The sequence below is a fragment of the Telopea speciosissima genome, chromosome 11 (assembly GCF_018873765.1).
Source record: "Telopea speciosissima isolate NSW1024214 ecotype Mountain lineage chromosome 11, Tspe_v1, whole genome shotgun sequence".
NCBI lineage: Eukaryota > Viridiplantae > Streptophyta > Magnoliopsida > Proteales > Proteaceae > Telopea > Telopea speciosissima.
In genome coordinates this window covers 41,407,267-41,425,227 of record NC_057926.1, presented here as the reverse complement: position 1 = coordinate 41,425,227, position 17,961 = coordinate 41,407,267, and the positions used below count along the sequence as shown (strand labels likewise).

At 42.2% G+C, this 17,961-nt stretch overlaps 1 protein-coding gene across 1 annotated transcript in view; it reads right to left on the bottom strand.

The window, feature by feature from the left end:
* Positions 1-17,961, bottom strand: part of LOC122645106 (THO complex subunit 1-like) — an 82,666-nt gene that overhangs the window by 10,100 nt on the left and 54,605 nt on the right. Inside the window, exons 13-15 of the mRNA XM_043838452.1 lie at positions 2,419-2,460; positions 1,048-1,164; positions 834-916 (exon numbers count right to left, since the gene is read on the bottom strand). Coding sequence (XP_043694387.1) covers positions 834-916; positions 1,048-1,164; positions 2,419-2,460 — 242 coding nt within the window. The remainder of the gene's footprint in view (positions 1-833; positions 917-1,047; positions 1,165-2,418; positions 2,461-17,961) is intronic.

The window sequence follows — 17,961 nt, the reverse complement described above, 5'->3', positions numbered from 1 at the left end:
AAAGGTTTCATAAAAATCAATTGTGGACCACAAAATCACCAACAACAGCAGATGAACCAACATAGGGATAATGATTCATGTGCCTAACCAGCTATATATAAATGCTACAAGTGTGGAAAATCTAGCGTCCGAGTAATTGGTGTCCACACCATGCACTGAACATCATTGAACGTTAGATGGGAAATAACCCATTCAAGATGGTCACTAACTTATCAATCTATATTATTCTCCCATCATTTCAGATGGTTACACGTCTATCTTTATTTCTTTTATGCTGTAGGATAGAAAAACCCAGTTTAGTAATGCTAGTCTGCAGTTAGTTCAGTCCGTAATGAGTCCTTTGATTATTGTTGTAGATTTAGTAAAAGATACCCCTGATTTTATTGTATGTTTGGGGCATTTGGGTCTTCGAGTAGGGTCAATAGGGCTTATAAATATGCTGTTAAACACTGTAAACAGAAGTTTCTAAACAGAAAACCTAGATCTTTGAATATTCAGTGGCATAGTTTAACTAATTCATACCCTAATTCACACACTGACCCTCAATTTCATCAATCCATCTTGTATGCGTTGCTTGTTGCATCGTTTTTCTTTTCTTGCAAAGAATAAACCTTTAATTCAAAACTCCTGTTTTCTAGAGCAAACCATAGTGGATTGCTTTCAAATTTTAGCCACACATTCACCTTAGGTTCTATCTAACTGTCTTGACTATTTGAGTAGAACCTCAAGTCCTCTCTAAGAGCAGAAATGATCCCTTTGCATAGGCACTAACTCTGACATAAAAAATGACTCGAGAGTCGATATAGCAACAAATCAACCAAACAATGGCTTACCGTTTTTTCACTCCATCTTGACCTGTTCTCTTTTCTGCTAATTGCTTTTCAAATGGTGGGCAACCATCACGTTTCCACCAAACCTAAAAATACAAAAGATCAAAAAATAAATTCAGCTACCATTTTCCATTTTCCAATTTCCAAAATAATGCACGTTCAAAGGAACAACTAAAATAAGAGAACATAACAGGTATCAGAAATGAAGAATCCTCACCCAATTCTTTTCTCTTTCCAGTATATGCTCAATGCAGTGAAGAAACTCTTTCCCTTTAGGTGGAATCACCTCAAGAAGCTTCTTCACCCGTTCTTCACAAGATTTAATTTCTTCTTTCTGAAATCAGTAACTAAGATCCAGTTACACAAAATTGAACAGACACTTCAGTCAATATCACGAACACTAAGGTCAACAAACCAGCATATCAATCAGTGCATACAGTTGTATAAAGTAAGATAAATTAATAACAGTTCTCTATTTCTTTTTATTGAATTATTTATCCACCCATGTCACCCTTTGGATAGTTCGCCGTGTTAGAGCTCCTGTATGATATTCATATTGTTTCCTTTTTTTCCTACAAGGTCGGCCTTTTAGCGGAAGCAGTTCCAACGTAGTATCAGAGCAGGCAGGGGTCACGGTATCGAGTCCCCCTGGGAGCGGGCAGGTGTTGAATTATTTATCCACCCGTGTCCCCCTTTGGTTAGTCCGCAGTGTTAGAGCTCCTGTATGATATACATATTGTTTCCTCCCTTTCCTACAAGGTCGGCCTTTTAGAGGAAGCGGTTCCAACACTTTCTAAAGCCAAAAAAATACTAAAAGTTCAAAAAGTATATAAGACTATACATTTTGCACCAACAATATCTTTTAACGACATATGAAAGAGAATGCACATCCCTCCAACAGAATCAAGAAGAGCCAAGAATAGAGGCTCCTGAAAAGTCCAGCAACCCATTAATATCATGAGAAATGCAGCAAGTATGAGTCACATACTCTGTATGAAGAACTGACTGGATACTAGGAATTTATCTTAATTTCAAAGTTTCCAGTCAAATTTCCAAAATACTTTCAATTTTTTAAAGACTATTTAATTGAAATCAACAAGATTTATAAAGAATTTACGGAAACATTCAAAACATGATCGAAATTGTAACTACAATTTAAAACCCCTTGGGATTGGGAAAGAATAGGTCAACCGGGTCTCTGTTCCAAAAAATAAAAAGTCTTAGAAATAGAAGCTCATTGAGACAACAACAACCATAAATCTTTACAGTAAAATCATGTAAATAAATCAGTAGTGCAGGCAATTGCAAAGACAGCTGCAAAGAATCACTTGAAAATTTTCCTAAATCAGTTGCAAGATTACTCAGAACACACACAAACACAGAGAGAGAGAAGTGCAAGATGTTCAGTAGGAAGTGAAGACCATTTTCACTTAATGTTGGACTAGCAACAACAGGAATCTACTATATAGAAGAATTCTATTAATATAGTAAACTGGCTTCTAATAGAATACTAGATGCAAACATAATCAAACATGACAGAATATTACACACTTGAAAAAGAAAATAGTTGCTATTTATATACACTGACCATGCTTTCTGACGGTCCATCCTTATCATTCTTCCCTGGGGCCTAAAAATAGGAAGATACAATTCCATCATCTATCAAAATAAAGACATTGAATGCATCAAAAGTATTAAAAGCAAGCCCATAAACCAACAACAAACATCAAGATTGCAATTTTTATTTTTCAGTGGAGAAATTAAGAACAAAGGATACTGTACATAGGGCGTACCCAATGCTCGAGGCTCCCGCCATTGCAGGGTCTGGGGAGGGTCATAATGTATGCAGCCTTACCCCTGCTTTCGTAAAGAGGCTGTTTCCAGATTTGAACCTGTGACCTCTTGGTCACAATGGAGCAACCTTACTGTTGCACCAAGGCCCACCCTCAACGAAGGATATTGTACACATTATATAAAATAATCCCAGGTATAATGCATCCACCAAGCAGACATAAATTCTAATCGAATATACTTTTGGGAAAAATTCAAAACTTAGACATAAACATCACAGATTATTTAAAACCACTCCTTTGAATAGATTCTAATTACAAAACAAGCATGCAGTTGAATATCAGAATATTCGGCTTGTCACTAGAGGACAGAGGCCCACTTTATTTATAGATTGAAATCAAAATACAGATAGGTATGCTAGGTGGAGATGACTCAGTTCCACCTTAGCATACATAAGATACATCGAACCTGGACAATATATCGAACCTAGACACCCATTGACCCTCCCCCTCAAGTTGGAGCATATACATCTCGCATGCCCAACTTGCATACAAGAGGTTGAAACACTTTACAATGGAGGCCTTATGTAAATATATCAGCTAACTGATTTGCTGTATTGACAAAAGGGATACAAATGGTGCCTTGTTCCAGGTTTTCTTTGATGAAGTGTCAGTCAATCTCGATGTGTTTGGTTCTGTCATGCTGAACAGGATTATGAGCTATGCTGATTGCAGCTTTTTATCACAATATAGACGCATAGGCTCTAAACCTGTTATGCCCAAATCACCAAGTAACACCTTGAGCCACACTAGTTCACAGACTCCATATGCCATTGCTCGGTACCCGGCCTTTGCACTGGATCTGGACACAACTGATTGTTTCTTACTTCTCCATGTAACAAAGTTCCCTCCAAGGAAAGTACAGTAACTGGAAGTAAAATGTAGATCATCAATAGAACCAGTCCAGTCAGCATCTGTACAAAATTCCAACTGAAGATTGCTATTATTGGAGAATAAGAGACCTTTTCTAGGGGCTGATCTCACATATCTCAAGATTATGTAAACTGCCTCGAGATGTGTAGTATGTGGGTCATGTAAGAATTGGCTGACAATTCCTACTGCATAGGTTATATCTGGCCAAGTGTGGGAGAGGTATATCAGCTTGCCAACTAATCTCTAATAGCCTTCCTTGTCAACCGGATCACCACCTTTGTTGCTAAAATGAAGACTCTGCTGGCTTACATCCCAACATTCCAGTTTCACTGAGAAGATCTAGAACATATTTCCTCTGAGAAATAAAGATGCCCCTGTTGGAGTGAGCAACCTCAATTCCTAGGAAATATCGGATAGGTCCCAAATTCCTATGCTAATTGAGTCTTGATCTTGGTGATCTCTTCCTCATCACTTCCAGACACAACAATATCATCAACTTATACAATAAGAGCTGTAACCTTGCCATCTCCATACTTGCTGAACAAAGCGTGATCTGCCTGGCTTGTTTGTAACCAAATTTTAGCAAGGCCTTCAAAAAACATCCAAACCAGGCTCATGGAGATCGTTTGAGACCATAGACGGATTTCTTCAATCGGAAAACCTTCCCTACTGTAGAGGAGGTTTCGAACCCAAGAGGTATGTCATATATACTTCTTCCAAATCCCCGTTTAGGAAAGCATTCTTGACATCCAACTGTTGGAGGTTTCAACCCAAATTGGCAGCACACGACAGTAAGGCACGAACTGGATTCATTTTGGCAATATGAGCAAAGATATCCTGGTAGTCAATACCATAAGTTTGTGTGAAGCCTTAAGCAACCAACCTCGCTTTGTACTATTCAATGGTTCCATCAGCCTTATGCTTTACAGTGTATACCCACTTACATCCCACTAGCTTCTTCCCGTAAGAACGTGGACCAAGTTCCCAAGTTCCATTTTTCTTCAGAGCCTGCACTTCCTCTAGCATAGCAGCCTTCCACTTGGGATCAGTCATAGAATCTTTCCATCCCTGCAGGGTAGAAATAGAAGATATGGAGGAAACCAAATGCTCGATAGGAAGGGGACAAGGACTCATAAGAAATAAAGTTAGATATAGAATGTTGGGTGTATGCTCTTACTCTTTCCGAATAGCAATGGGAACATCAAGGTCAGATGGTGAAGAAGAATTACCTGACTGAGGTGAAGGTGGAAGCTCTGGCTGAGGTGAGGATGGTGGATCTAGATCAGGGGTGCCGTTGAACATGGTAGGTCGAGCATGGCCTGCTTTTTACACCTAGAATAACTGATGGGATGCTTTGTCTGAGTGTTACCTGTGTATTGTTCTCGACTTAAGGAACAGGTGGTCTCTATCCCTGCGTACAACGTCAATAATGGATCCTGAAAGAACCTCTGGCAATATACTGAGATGCTCCCCCTCAAGAGGTGACTGATAGTAAGGTTCAGTTTCATGGAAAGTATCATCCATGGTAACAAAGAGATGGAAGGAGGAGGTGATAACATCTATAGCCTTTTTGAGGGCCGGAGTAGCCAAGGAATGTGCACTTGAAGGCCCTGAGATCAAGCTTGGATCAGGTAGGGGAGGAGTTGTGGAGGCCAAGGAAGGGTCATGGAGAAGACTGACAAGGGTTTTAAAGTTCAGGACACTGGATGGAACCCTATTAATGAGAAAGGCTACAATGAGGACAGCATCAGGCCAATAGAACGTCGGAACATTCATGGTAAAGAGTAGAGAATGGGTAACATCAAGAAAATGACGATTTTTTCCGTTCGGGAATATCATTTTGTTCCGGAGTTCGAACACAGGATGTTTGAAAAATGATGCCTAGTTCATCAAGATAGTGTTGAAAATGTTGATCAACTTATTCGGTACCATTATTACTATAAAGGACTTGGACTTGGGCATTGAACCAAGTCTGAATCATTGTTTGAAAGGACCTAAAACAAGCAAAGGCTTCCGATTTATTACATAGAAGATAGACCCAAGTGAGATGGGTACAGTTATCAATAAAGGAAATATAGTACTCATAGCCATCTCTAAAGACAATACGAGAAAGTGTTCAAGGATGACCCATCGACCCGTGACCCGTGACCCAGACCCGGATACATTAAGGTGTCCAGGTTCATTTTGCACATGTTGCACATGTAATTTGGCTAGGATTTTATTTCCTTTATTGTAATGATCTCTAATTATAAATAAAGTGGTGGCCTCTATCTTCTTGACAAGCCAATCTATTCTCTCCTATTCTCTCTTCTAAACTTGGTACCAAAGCGAACCCTCTTTTTTGTTTTTTCTTTTTTTTACAAAAAGGGTACTCGCTGCCACCGTCACCACCACCGCCGCCGAGGCTTCAGCCTCTTGTTTTAGCATGGTTGACTGGACATGTGATCATGCATGTCGCACCATGCTAACCATCCCTGACCACCAACCACCACTATCAACCATTGCCTCCGCCATGGTATTTTTCGTCGCTGCCACCCCTACGGCCTATGTCGTCCTCATATAGGGCCCATTTTTTGCGCCACTCTTGTCTGCCAGCACCTGCTGGTTTGCCGCCAGCCTTGGTGGCCCACTTTTCTGGTACCGCCAACAACCGTCGGACCCTCTAGAGGTTACCCCTGCTATCGCCGCCACTTGCTAGCCCTCCCAAGGCTTTGTTTGCCTTCGCCAAAGACTCTCAGGAACTCCAGGGGCCCTCTTTGCTATCGCTGGACCTTCCAAGGTCCTCCCCTACCTGCGTCTTCCCTACCAGGCCCTTCGTTTGCCTCTGCTGATGTCTCTCAGCTCTCTACAGGCCTCGCCAACCTTGTCGGTGCCTTGCTGGACCTCTATTGGTTCTCCCTGTCTGCTCTAGGCACCTTGTTGGTCCTCCCAGCCGCTGCTACACCGACTGCCCAACAATATTTTTTTTATTGCTGACTTCTTCGCTTGCTGCCTTGGTGATTATTGGCCTCTCTACAGCCTTCTTTTGTGTCGCTGCTGCTTCTCCCTTCTTATGAGTTCTATCTCCTTCAACTATAATGTTTTTTGGTTGGTTTTAATGGGGGATTCTATCACATCTATAGCTACGGGGAGCGGTGATCTGAGTCACCTTGTTGTTCTTCAACATCATACTCTACAACCCAGCCCACTAAGTTGAATGGATTGAATTACTTAGCATGGTCTCGCGCCTACCTCCTTACCATTCATGGTAATCATTTTCTGGGCTATATTAATGGTGATAACCCTATGCCCACCAACTCTCTGGCCAAGGACAATTGGTTAGCTAATGACGCCTTGATCATGTCATTCTTGTTGAACTCCATGGAATCCTCCGTTAGTTCCACATTTGTCCTTCTCAACTCAGCTAAGAAGTTATGGGATGCTGCGAAGAATACTTATGGTCAAGCCAGCAATTATGCCCAAATTTATGAAATTCGTCGTCAAGCTCAGGAAACTAAACAAAAGGATCTCTTTGTGTTTGCCTATTATTCTGCCTTGACGACTTTATACCAACAATTGGACTTCCATCACCCTATTAACCAGCCCTATTGATGCTGCCACATTTGCGAAGGAACGTGAAATGGAACGAGTCTATGTTTTCCTCATTGGTCTTAATCCAGAGTATGATCAGATAAGGATTCAAGTTCTCAATAGAAGTACCTTTCCAACTCTACTTGAAGCTTATAATATGATTCAGCATGAGGATCACCGTCGAACTGTCATGATGCCTCCCACGGCACCTCCTCGGTCTGCTCTTGTGACTACACCACAAATGTCTTTACCTGCGGATAGTGCTGGTTCGGTCAGTAAAGCCGGTTCTACTCATTCTCCAGTTCAATGTGACTATTGTGACCGCCCTCATCATACTAGGGAGACTTGCTGGAAATTACATGGCCATCCCAAAGGGGGCAGAAAAGGCGGGAAAGCTGGATTTGCTCGTCCTCTGGATCAAGCACACTTGACTGAAACTTCTGAGGCTACTAGTACTTCACCTATGTTTGCAGAACAACTTTTGACTCAGCTCCAACGTATGATGATCCAACTTGGCTCTTCCTCTTCTAGCAGCTTCCTCTCCATCCCCTGCTTCACATTTAATCCAGTCAGGTATTTTTCTTATGTCTTCCCATACTGATTCTTCGTGGCTACTTGATTATGGAGCCTTGGATCATATGACCAGCTCCTCGGACCTGTTTCCTCTTATACCCCTTGTTCGGGCAAAGATAAGGTCCAGGTCGTTGATGGTTTACTTTCTGCTATTTCTAATAAAGGGTCCATCTCCTACACTCCTAGTAATTCTTTATCTTCTGTCTTGTATGTTCCGAATCTCTGTGCCATCTTGCTTTCCATTCACCATCTTACTACCGATCTTAATTGTTCTGTTCACTTCTTTTCTTTTCATTGTGTTTTTCAGAACCTAGCGACAGGGGCAACGATTGGATATGGTAGAGTGCGAGATGGTCTTTACTACTTGGAACCAGGTCTTACTACTGTTCCCTCCCCGATTTCAGCTCATATTACCCATGAAGAAAGTGCTCTCTGACAGCTCCATCACTGGTCGTCGTCTCGGTCACCCCTCCTTTTATATTCTATGTTGCTTGTTTCCTTCTTTAGTCAAACAATGTAACTTGGATCACTTTAATTGTGATATCTATGAACTCCCTAAGCACACTCGGCCCTCATATTTTTCTAGTGATAATAAAAGTTTGATTCCTTTCTCTATTATTCACTCTAACTTATGGGGGTCCTTCTCAGATAGTTGCTCGGAGTGGGTTTCGATGGTTTATCACTTCTATTGATAACTGTACTCGATTAACCTGGGTCTATCTTCTTCGGTCCAAATCCGAAGCCTTCTCCATTTTTCAGTCTTTTCACAGAATGATCCAAACTCAGTTCAGCCCAGGTTAAAGTTCTCCGCAGTGATAATGGGACGGAATACAATGATGGTTCTTTTCTTCAGTATCTTTTTTTTTTTTTTTTTTTGGTGAATAAAAAAAATCCATTACCAAAGAGAGAGAACTACAGCAGCCCCCTTAGGGAGCAAAAGAGGAAACAGAAAAGAACCAAAGCCTCAAACAGGGGAGGCTTGGAAAGAGGTGGAGGAGAGGCCCCAGGAGATAACAATAAGCCTATTCTTTGGGGTGTCATTACAAATAGATGGAGGAGCCGAAGAGAGCCTAGCTTTGATTTCAAAGGAAATATGTAAAATCCGCAATAAATTTAAATTTTTGGAACTTGTGTGATTTCAGGTTCCAGTTCCGTGTCGATGCTTGCTTCGATGCTATGGGCTGCATCTGTCGAGGTCTTAGATCAATCCCCCGACACACCTATGGAGGATTCCAGGGAGTCTTCTTCTCAACTTGCCCTTCAGCCCCTTCTGGAGTCAAAGAACCCTAGTGGGGTCCCGCATCTAAGCCACCTGTGTCAAATCTGATACCTGGAGGGCATGCAGAACCTTTCCCTTAACTAAACTCATTGTAAGTATGAAGTTACATGTATTTTATTATGTATAGTATGACCAATTAGAGTTATAGGGGTATTTTGGTCATTTTATCTCTGTGGGACCCACATCCCCAGTGGGAAATACTGTTTCCTACCATTACCCGAACCCGGATATTCCCTGATGTTATATGACATCATCCTATGGTTAGAATAAGGTAATAGGTACGAAATTCTGCCTAGAATCAGATTTGAGAACTAGTTTTAGAAACTGTTTTTGGCCTTAGCAACCAAACAGCCTTTAGTTGCAAATCTATATAAATAGAACCCCTTACCTAAATTCACTATTCACTAATCTTAAGGAGACAAAAAAATCGTTCCAGCCCTTAGAAGCTTAGAGAAGAAAGAAGAAGAAGAGAGAAAAGAGAGAGAGAGAAAAGGGAAATAGGAGATCTCCATGGAAGCTTGAACTTAGCACTGGTTTGGGGAGCTTGAGAACCTTCATTTGGGACCTTGGAGCTTAGGAGCAGGGCTGCAACTGCTGTACCTACTGCTATACTTTGGTAGGCTCTAATCCCTCTCCTTCCCATCTTCTTCTTCCCAATTTCTTAGTCCTAACCATGCCTAACCCCATTTCAGCCATTAAGCTTGCAAACCAAGCTTTGATAATACAAGTTTGTTAAATTAAACACTGTTTTGAACCCAAATTTGGTTCAGGAATGGCTGGAACATGAAAGCAGCCCTTAAAGACCCTAACCCTTAGCTGAATTGACCAAAAATTTGAACCTAAAATTGCCAATTTGGGATTAAATGTTCAAAATCCCAAATTGATATTAAACCTTTGAAATTAAACTATTAATTAGACTGACCCACCTTAGGACAGCCTTAAAACACTGAATTTGGGGCTTGCATGTTAAGATCTGCCCCTTAACAGCAAAATCCCCAATTTTGGGACTTGAACCGGATGCAAAACTAGGGTTTGAACCGGTCGTCCGGTTCAGCCAAAAATAGACCAAAATACCCTTGACCCCTTGGATTGACCCCTGGCTGTATTCTGACCCCAAAACTTGGTGATTTTCTACTGTTTAGGGACTGTTTCAGCCTGTTCTTCGCTGATCTTGTCTGTGTTGCTGGGATCTTTGGAGGGTAGTTGTTAAAACCTGATCTACAGATTCAAGTAAGGGAATTTTGTCTTTTTTTATGTGTGTTTATTACTTAATTGTTATTTATTCTGTGTGCCATGTCATGTTTCATTAACAATACACTGTTCATGTAGTTTGTTAGCTTGTTTTTCCTTTGCACTAGTTTGCATGTGATTCTAGGCTGCATTGGCATCTTGCATTTGCATTGATATTTATTATTACTGTTCAATTGATGAAAGTGAAGTACTGTTTATTCTTACAACTCAGCTATTTATACATGTTTCTTCATGCATAGAATGCACTAGGCTAGGCTGTTATATCATAACCCAATACTACGCCCCTTATCAACAGGGGGTGAGGTGTTGGACAACCCGTGGTACAGTCGAAGGGTATGCCGGGGTACCATTCACTGTCCCATGTTAGCGTGTGTGCTCCGCTGTGGGAACAAACAGTAGGGTTGGTCATTGGGGGTCTGTTGGGTTGGCTGCCTAGTGATATGCTTTCCTGGCGGGTCCTCACCATGGTAGAATGGTTTCGCTCGGGTGACCAACGTCTGGTTATGTGTTTCCGGGACCGAGGTTAGCATCTACCATAGTAGTACTTAAACCTCATGAGACTTAGTATCTATGATAGGAGCATGCTAAACTAGAACACGCATCATGTTTATTGTGTTTGTTTTGCATGCATTCCCTTATTGGGCTCAGTCGAGAGCTTACCCCCATGGATCCTTATTATTTTTACAAATGAGGCTACTATCGCTGCTGCTTGTATTTCTGTGGGGACTCCTTCTGTTCAGGATTCTCCTGTTGACCCTAGAGTTGATACTTCTGTTCTGGTGGAGCACGATGCTTCGTGCTCTTGTGACGATTGCGCGTTCTCCTGATCTCTCAGACTGATCAGGCTTCTTCTACCCTTTTTTTTGTTATATCACTTTTGTAGTACCTATTGTATATAATCTCTTTGAGTTAGTGTTACATCTTTTGTTAACCGGTATTGTAACCCTACTGTACATGAATGTTCATATATAAATATAAACTGTTATCACTAGTTTCCCTTAATTATTGTCTTACGTCTTATTAAATTGCTTCCGCTGTACTTTAATTCAGTACATTGTGAATGAAACTGCGAATAGAGCATTGCATTGTGATCTTGGTTGGATGTCTGGGACATCCTGTCACACTTGGCCTTTAACACCGGGCCGGGGTGTGACAAAAAAGAATCCCAAATCTGCTGATGAGACCAAGATTTGGAGGTCCATTTCCTAAGGTTTCGCTCCATCTAGATGTGGTTGATGACTGCACAAAAAGCTAACTTTCCAACTATGTCGCAGATAGAAGATCTGGCAAAAGTCATATCGATCCAAAGCCACTCTCTGCTAAAGGGAAGAATTCTTCGACTTCTAGGCCAACAATTAGCTAAGACTCCCTCCCAAATACCCAAGGAGAAAGGATAAGCAAAGAAAAGGTGCTCAGTATCTTCCTCATTGTTCCAGCAAAGGTAGCATGAAGGGGAGATAGAAATCCGGCGATGGCGAAGAAAGAACTGTGTTGAAGACACCGGAGAGAGCTTTCCAAGCCGCGTGCAGCCGAGAGGGGATGCGATGCTTGAACCGATGTCTCCAGGGGACCAGAGGGCTCTTGCGAATATGATCCTAGGCGCTTTAGCACTAAAGGAACCCGTCGAGGAAAGCGACCAAATAACACAATCTCCTCTCCCAGAGGGGCTTCTAGAGATGGAAGGCAGAGCGGACCAAATGTTGATAATGGTCTAGTAGAGGGAAGGAGTCGTGATCCAACCAATGGGGTCTAGGATAGCAGCAATCTAAGAGTGTCTGGGAAGGCCCGATCTGTAGATGATTCTGGGGCTAACCAGGTGGAGAAGGATGCCTATAGGGTGCCAATAATCCAACCAGAGGGAAGTAGAGGTGTCATCTCCAATGCGAGAACAAATAGCTCCCTCGACTAGGCAGCGAGCATCTAAGATCTTGTGCCAGACCCAAGAAGCATCAGGAGTCGGAGAGACAATCCATAAGGAATCATGCTGAAGGTGCCTCGAGTAGATCCAATCAACCCAAATACTTCTCTTCTTCTTCAGTATCTTGATTCCCATGGAATTCTCTCTCAAACTTTCTGTGTTCGCACACCTGAGCAAAATGGTATCCCTGAACGAAAGAACTGCCATCTTCTGGAGGTTACTCGCTCTCTAATGTTCACTACTCAGGTTCCTAAGTATTTTTGGGGTGGTGTTATGCTTACCGCTACCTTTCTTATTAATAGGGTTCCTTCTGCTACCCTTGAAAAGTCAGCTAGCTTCTTGATCCCACCATTGCTTCTCATCATCCTCCTCGTATTTTTGGGTGTGTTTGATTTGCCCACAGTTGTTCCCCTTCTCGGTCAAAACTTGGCCCAAGGGCTTTCAAGTGCATCTTCCTTGGGTATTCTGCTTCTTAGAAAGGTTATAAGTGTTGTCATCCTCCCTCTAAGTTTTTTTTTGTTACAATAGACGTGACTTTTCATGAGGATGAACCTTATTACCAATCTTCTCTTTAGGGGGAGAGACTAGAAGAAGAGAATCCTTTGTCTCCTTTGTCTCCTTTTGTCATTGATACTATTCATCTTCAGGGGGAGCAAGATCCTCAGGGGGACCTCACTGATGAGATTAATGCTAAAAAAAGGATTTCATCACCTACTCCAAACATAAGAAAAGGACTATCGCAAACATACCATGTTCATCTATGCCTCCCGAGCAGGTTCTACCAATCTAAGCAACTGGTAATGAATCTCCTCTTAATCCTGATGATCGCCTAATTGCTCTTAGAAAAGGAGTGAGGGCTTGCACAATTGCACCAAACACCCTATTTCCAACTTTGTATCTTATGAGTCATTATCCCCCTCCTACCGTGCCTTTGTTTCTTCTCTGTCTTCTATACTTGTTCCACAGGGTTGGAAGGAAGCCATCACAGACCCAAAATGGAAGAATGCCATGGTAGAAGAAATGCAAACCTTGAAGATAAATGACATTTGGGAACTCGTGCCTTGTCCTAATGGAAAGGTTGTTGGATGCATGTGGGTATTCACAATAAAGCAAAATGTAGATGGAGTCATTGCCCGTTATAAGGCCAGACTGGTTGCCAAAAGAATTCACTCAAACCTATGGCATTGATTACCAGGAAAATTTTGCCTCAGTAGCAAAAATAAACTTTGTTCGAGCCTTGTTAACTTGTGCAGCAAACATGGGATGGGACCTTCAGCAGTTGGATGTGAAGAATGCCTTCCTCAACAGTAGTTTAAAAGAAAAGTCAACATGGTTATTCCTCTCGGCTTTGAATCGTCAGCTACAAAATTACTCTATGGATTGAAACAGTCTCCACATACCTAGTTTGGCAGATTTCAGAAGGCTATGCTGAAGTTTGGCTTCAAACAAAGTAATGCAGACCATACCCTATTTGTCAAGCACAAAACTGGCAAAGTCACTGCACTTATTGTTTATGTAGATGATATAGTAATAACTGGAGATGATCAGGAAGAAATCTCCCTTTTAAAGATTTGGTTGGCAACCGAATTCGAAACTAAGGACCTAGGGCACCTCAAGTATTTTTGGGAATTGAAGTAGCTAGATCCACCAGAGGAATCTTCATTTCCCAAAGGAAGTATGTTCTAGACCTTCTTGAAGAGACTGGGATGCTCGGTTTCAAGTCTGCAGATTCTCCTATTGAAGTTAACCACCAACTCAACAGCACTGGAGGTAACTCCATAGAAAAAGAGCGATATCAAAGTCTCGTCGGCAAAATGATATATTTGCCTCACAACAGGCCAGACATTGCCTATGTCGTAGGAGTCATCTGTTGTTTCTTCATGATCCGAAGACCATACATATTGAGGCAGTTTACAGAATTCTTCGATATTTAAAGTCAACTCCTGGAAAGAGTATTATATTCTCAAATAATGGGAATCTGAAGATAGAAACCTTTACTGATGTTGACTGGGCTGGCCCCATTGATGACCGAAAATCCACTTCAGGCTATTACACATTCCTTAGAGGGAATTTGGTAATTTCATAGTTGTCAAGGCAACGCCTAGGCGACGCCTTGGCATCCAGGCGCCTTGCTCTCGCCTTGAATTCTGGTGTCGCCTTGATTTTTAGCCCCCTCGAACGCCTTGGTTCGCCTAGTTGCCTTAACAACTATGGGTAATTTGGAGGAGCAAGAAGCAATATGTGGTTTCCAAGTCCAGTGCTGAAGCAGAATACAGGGCTATGGCACAAGGGATTTGTGAACTTATTTGGCGGAAGAAACTTCTCTAGGATTTGGGAGTTGCATCGGAAGGACCTATGAGACTCTACTGTGATAATAAATCTGCAATCAGTATAGCTCATAACCTTATTCAGCATGATAGGACAAAACATGTTGAAATTGACTGACACTTCATCAAGGAGAAGATTGAAGAAGGTCTGATTTGCACTCCATTTGTTACAACTAAGAACCAACTTGACAATGTTTTCACTAAAGGCTTAATGGTCAAATCCTTCCATCTGATTGTCTCCATGTTGGGCATGCGGGATATCTATGCACCAACTTGAGGGGAAGTGTTGAAGGATGACCCATCGACCCGTGACCCGGATACATTAAAGTGTCCAAGTTCATTTTGCACATGTTGCATATGTGATTTGGCTAGGATTTTATTTCCTTTATTGTAATGATCTCTAATTATAAATAAAGTGGTGGCCTCTGTCTTCTTGACAAGCCAATTTATTCTTTCCTATTCTCTCTTCCCAATTGAAAGCCCCCAAACATCACAGTGAATAACAAAAAAAGGAACATCACTATTATTAAAACTTAGGGAATAAGAGGATCTTGTATGTTTAGCCAATTCACAGATGTCACAATGAAAGATATAGAAATTACAATCCTTTATTAAAGAAGGAAACATTAACTATAAGTACGAAATGAAGGGTGACCAAGACGCTGGTGCCAACGATGAACCTCTTGAAGAGTATTGTCAACACAAAGGGTGTGAGCAGAAAGTGGAGTCAACTGAGGAGGACCCGTATCCAAGTAGTATAGCCTATTACGCACCCTACCGTATCCAACCATTGCCCCCATTGCTAGATCCTGAAAAAATAGTGGGTAGAATAGAACAAGACACAACAATTAAGATCTATGGCAAGACGGTAAATAAAAAGCAAATTGGCACACAAGTTAGGTATGTGTAAAACAGAGGGTAAGGATGTATTAGGTGAGACAATGAAACTTTAACCAGAGATAGAGGATAAAGGTCCATCAGCAACACAAACCTCATCCTTAACCAACGTGGGATGATAAGAGCAGAGCAAGTCAGAGGAACTAGTCATGTGATCTAAGGTCCCATTATCAAAGAGCCATGAAGGACTAGAACCAGAGGAAACATGTAAAATACCTGAATGGGCCAGATTAGAGGCAGAGGAAGGCAGAGGTGCAGAAGGAGAGGTCCCCAGTTGAGACATCATGCGTTGTAATGCTAGGAGCTGATCCAAAGAGAAGGGTACTGTAGAGGCAAATGCAGGAGCAGGGAGTCCAGTCTGGGATGCATCAGAATACTCAGTAAGATGTGCCTGGTATCGATTGTAACCCTGTTTCCCACCATGCCCCCTACCCTTGGGGCGACCATGGAGCTTCCAACACGTCTCTCGAGTGTGCCGAGGTTTGCCATAGTAATCACATTTGACTGGTTTCTCTGGTACTGGTAGGGGCCTTAGGAGCAGTAGGCTCCCCAGTGGAAGGAGCAGAAACCAAAGCCGAGCGAGAGGGCACAACGATGCTACCATCGTGATAAACTGGCCTCTGGCTCTCTTCCTGGCCATGCAACATTCTATCCTGCCTACGGCTGGTCCATAACCTTGCAAGGACCGACAATAGCATGGATCCCCCATCTCTACAAGTCGATGTCATCATTGTCCCCAAAGCTTTGCCAGCTACTAACCATACCAATCTCTTCCCCTCCTATGCCAATTGATGTCGACGCCCTGAGTTGTCGTTTCCATTAGGACACTACCGCTAGCTTTTCGTTGCAACATCTTGCGAAAAAATTCTGTTGTACTCCATTGTCAATCATGCCTTTAACCCTCTCTACTCCCCAAAGACAAAATCGATGTAATAATATCTTTATCACTCCCCTACCCCCCATTTAACACTCCCTCCTCCTGCCCTTAGGGCGGGGCCCACACCTTATTCACTAACCTATCTCACAATATTTCTTGCCAGCCCACAACTCCTTCTGGCCCTCTTTCTAGGTCGAGCCCTTCCCACCCAACTCATCATTCATCTAGGACATCTAAGTCTCGTTAGGCCCATCAGCGGAACACAAGATTGGACCACCTTAACCCATCCTCTCAACCTCTCAACCCATCTAAGTCTTCTTAGGCCCATCAGCTGAACACAGGATTGGACCACCTTAATCCATCCTCTCAACCTCTCAACCCATTACACCAATCCCCCTGGGCTGAGCCACCTCAATAGCCATCACCCTAATACCCCCACCTCTCCCCATCACTTGACCATAGGTCCGGACTCTCCCTTGACCCACTTGACTTCCCCCTCGCTTTGGCCCTCTAATGTTGTTGGGCATGTTTCCTATCAAGACCCTTCTTTATCTCTCCTAGGAGTCTCCCAAAGTTCATATTAGGCCCAACTCTTATGGGCATTGTTAGTTTCAGTAGATGAGAGAAGAAGAAGAGAGTTGCAGCCGTAAACCACACTCAGCTTCTCACAATTCTATTATGATAAAATAATTAAAAGGGGTACAGCACAATAAGGTAAAGGGCAAAACAGGAAAGAAATAAAGAATAAAATAAATCTCCTATGTTCAGAACTAGAATACTAAAAAACAGAACTGAGAAAGCTTGAATGATTTCTTGTGATCACCCAGGCACCTTTATTTATAATGCTGGAATATGAAATTACATGACCAAAATACCCCTGCCTAGCCGATACAGCTAGGCAGTACATAAACAACTATAAAACATAATACTAAAGCACCCAAAAGACCAGAATACCCCCACGGTATTCTGGTTTACATTATTCAACATCCTATAAGGAGTCTCTGGTGCTAATCCTGAGAGCCCCTTTCTCTACTTTATTCTAACAGGCATAATGCCTTCCCCTCACCCTCTCGGCCCATTGCTGTTGGCCCACCCTACCCAAGCCCCCCCATAACGGTTCAACCCCCTAGCACCCTCTAGGCCTTTGTTGTCCCTCAACACCCGCTTCTTCTCTACCGCCAACGTGACATAAGCTCCCCTCCTTATCCCAGGAAGTGGTCCCACTTGGACTCTTCCTTGCCCAGCAATGAGAAGCTTTTGCCTCTAAGTATGGATATTCTTAGTCATGTCCTTTGTCGAGATAACTTGTGATAAGATGGGCTATCCTGCATTTTTGCGGCTTGTTCAATTCCTGGTTCGTGCAATGTCTTTGAAGATGAGTCTGTTTTTCATGTTGCGGTTAGGCCTTTGCTGCCATGGCCACCCCCCTACTTTTAGTCTGTTGTGGATGATTGGGGGTTTTCCCCTTCCCTTTTTCAAGCCCTTGTCTTTCCCATTGTAAAGGCAGGGTCTTGTAATTTGTTTGTTGTTTGTTTGTGCTCCCCTCTTTCTCTCTTTCTTTCCTTTGGTAATGAATTTTTTATCCATAAAAAAATTATATCCCCAAAACATAGTTTTGAAGTTCTTACTTAAGTTAGAAATAATGTTGGTCATAAAACAGTAGACAGATACTGGAATGGACAGAAATAGTAAAAGTGGCATTTTATCAGCACATGC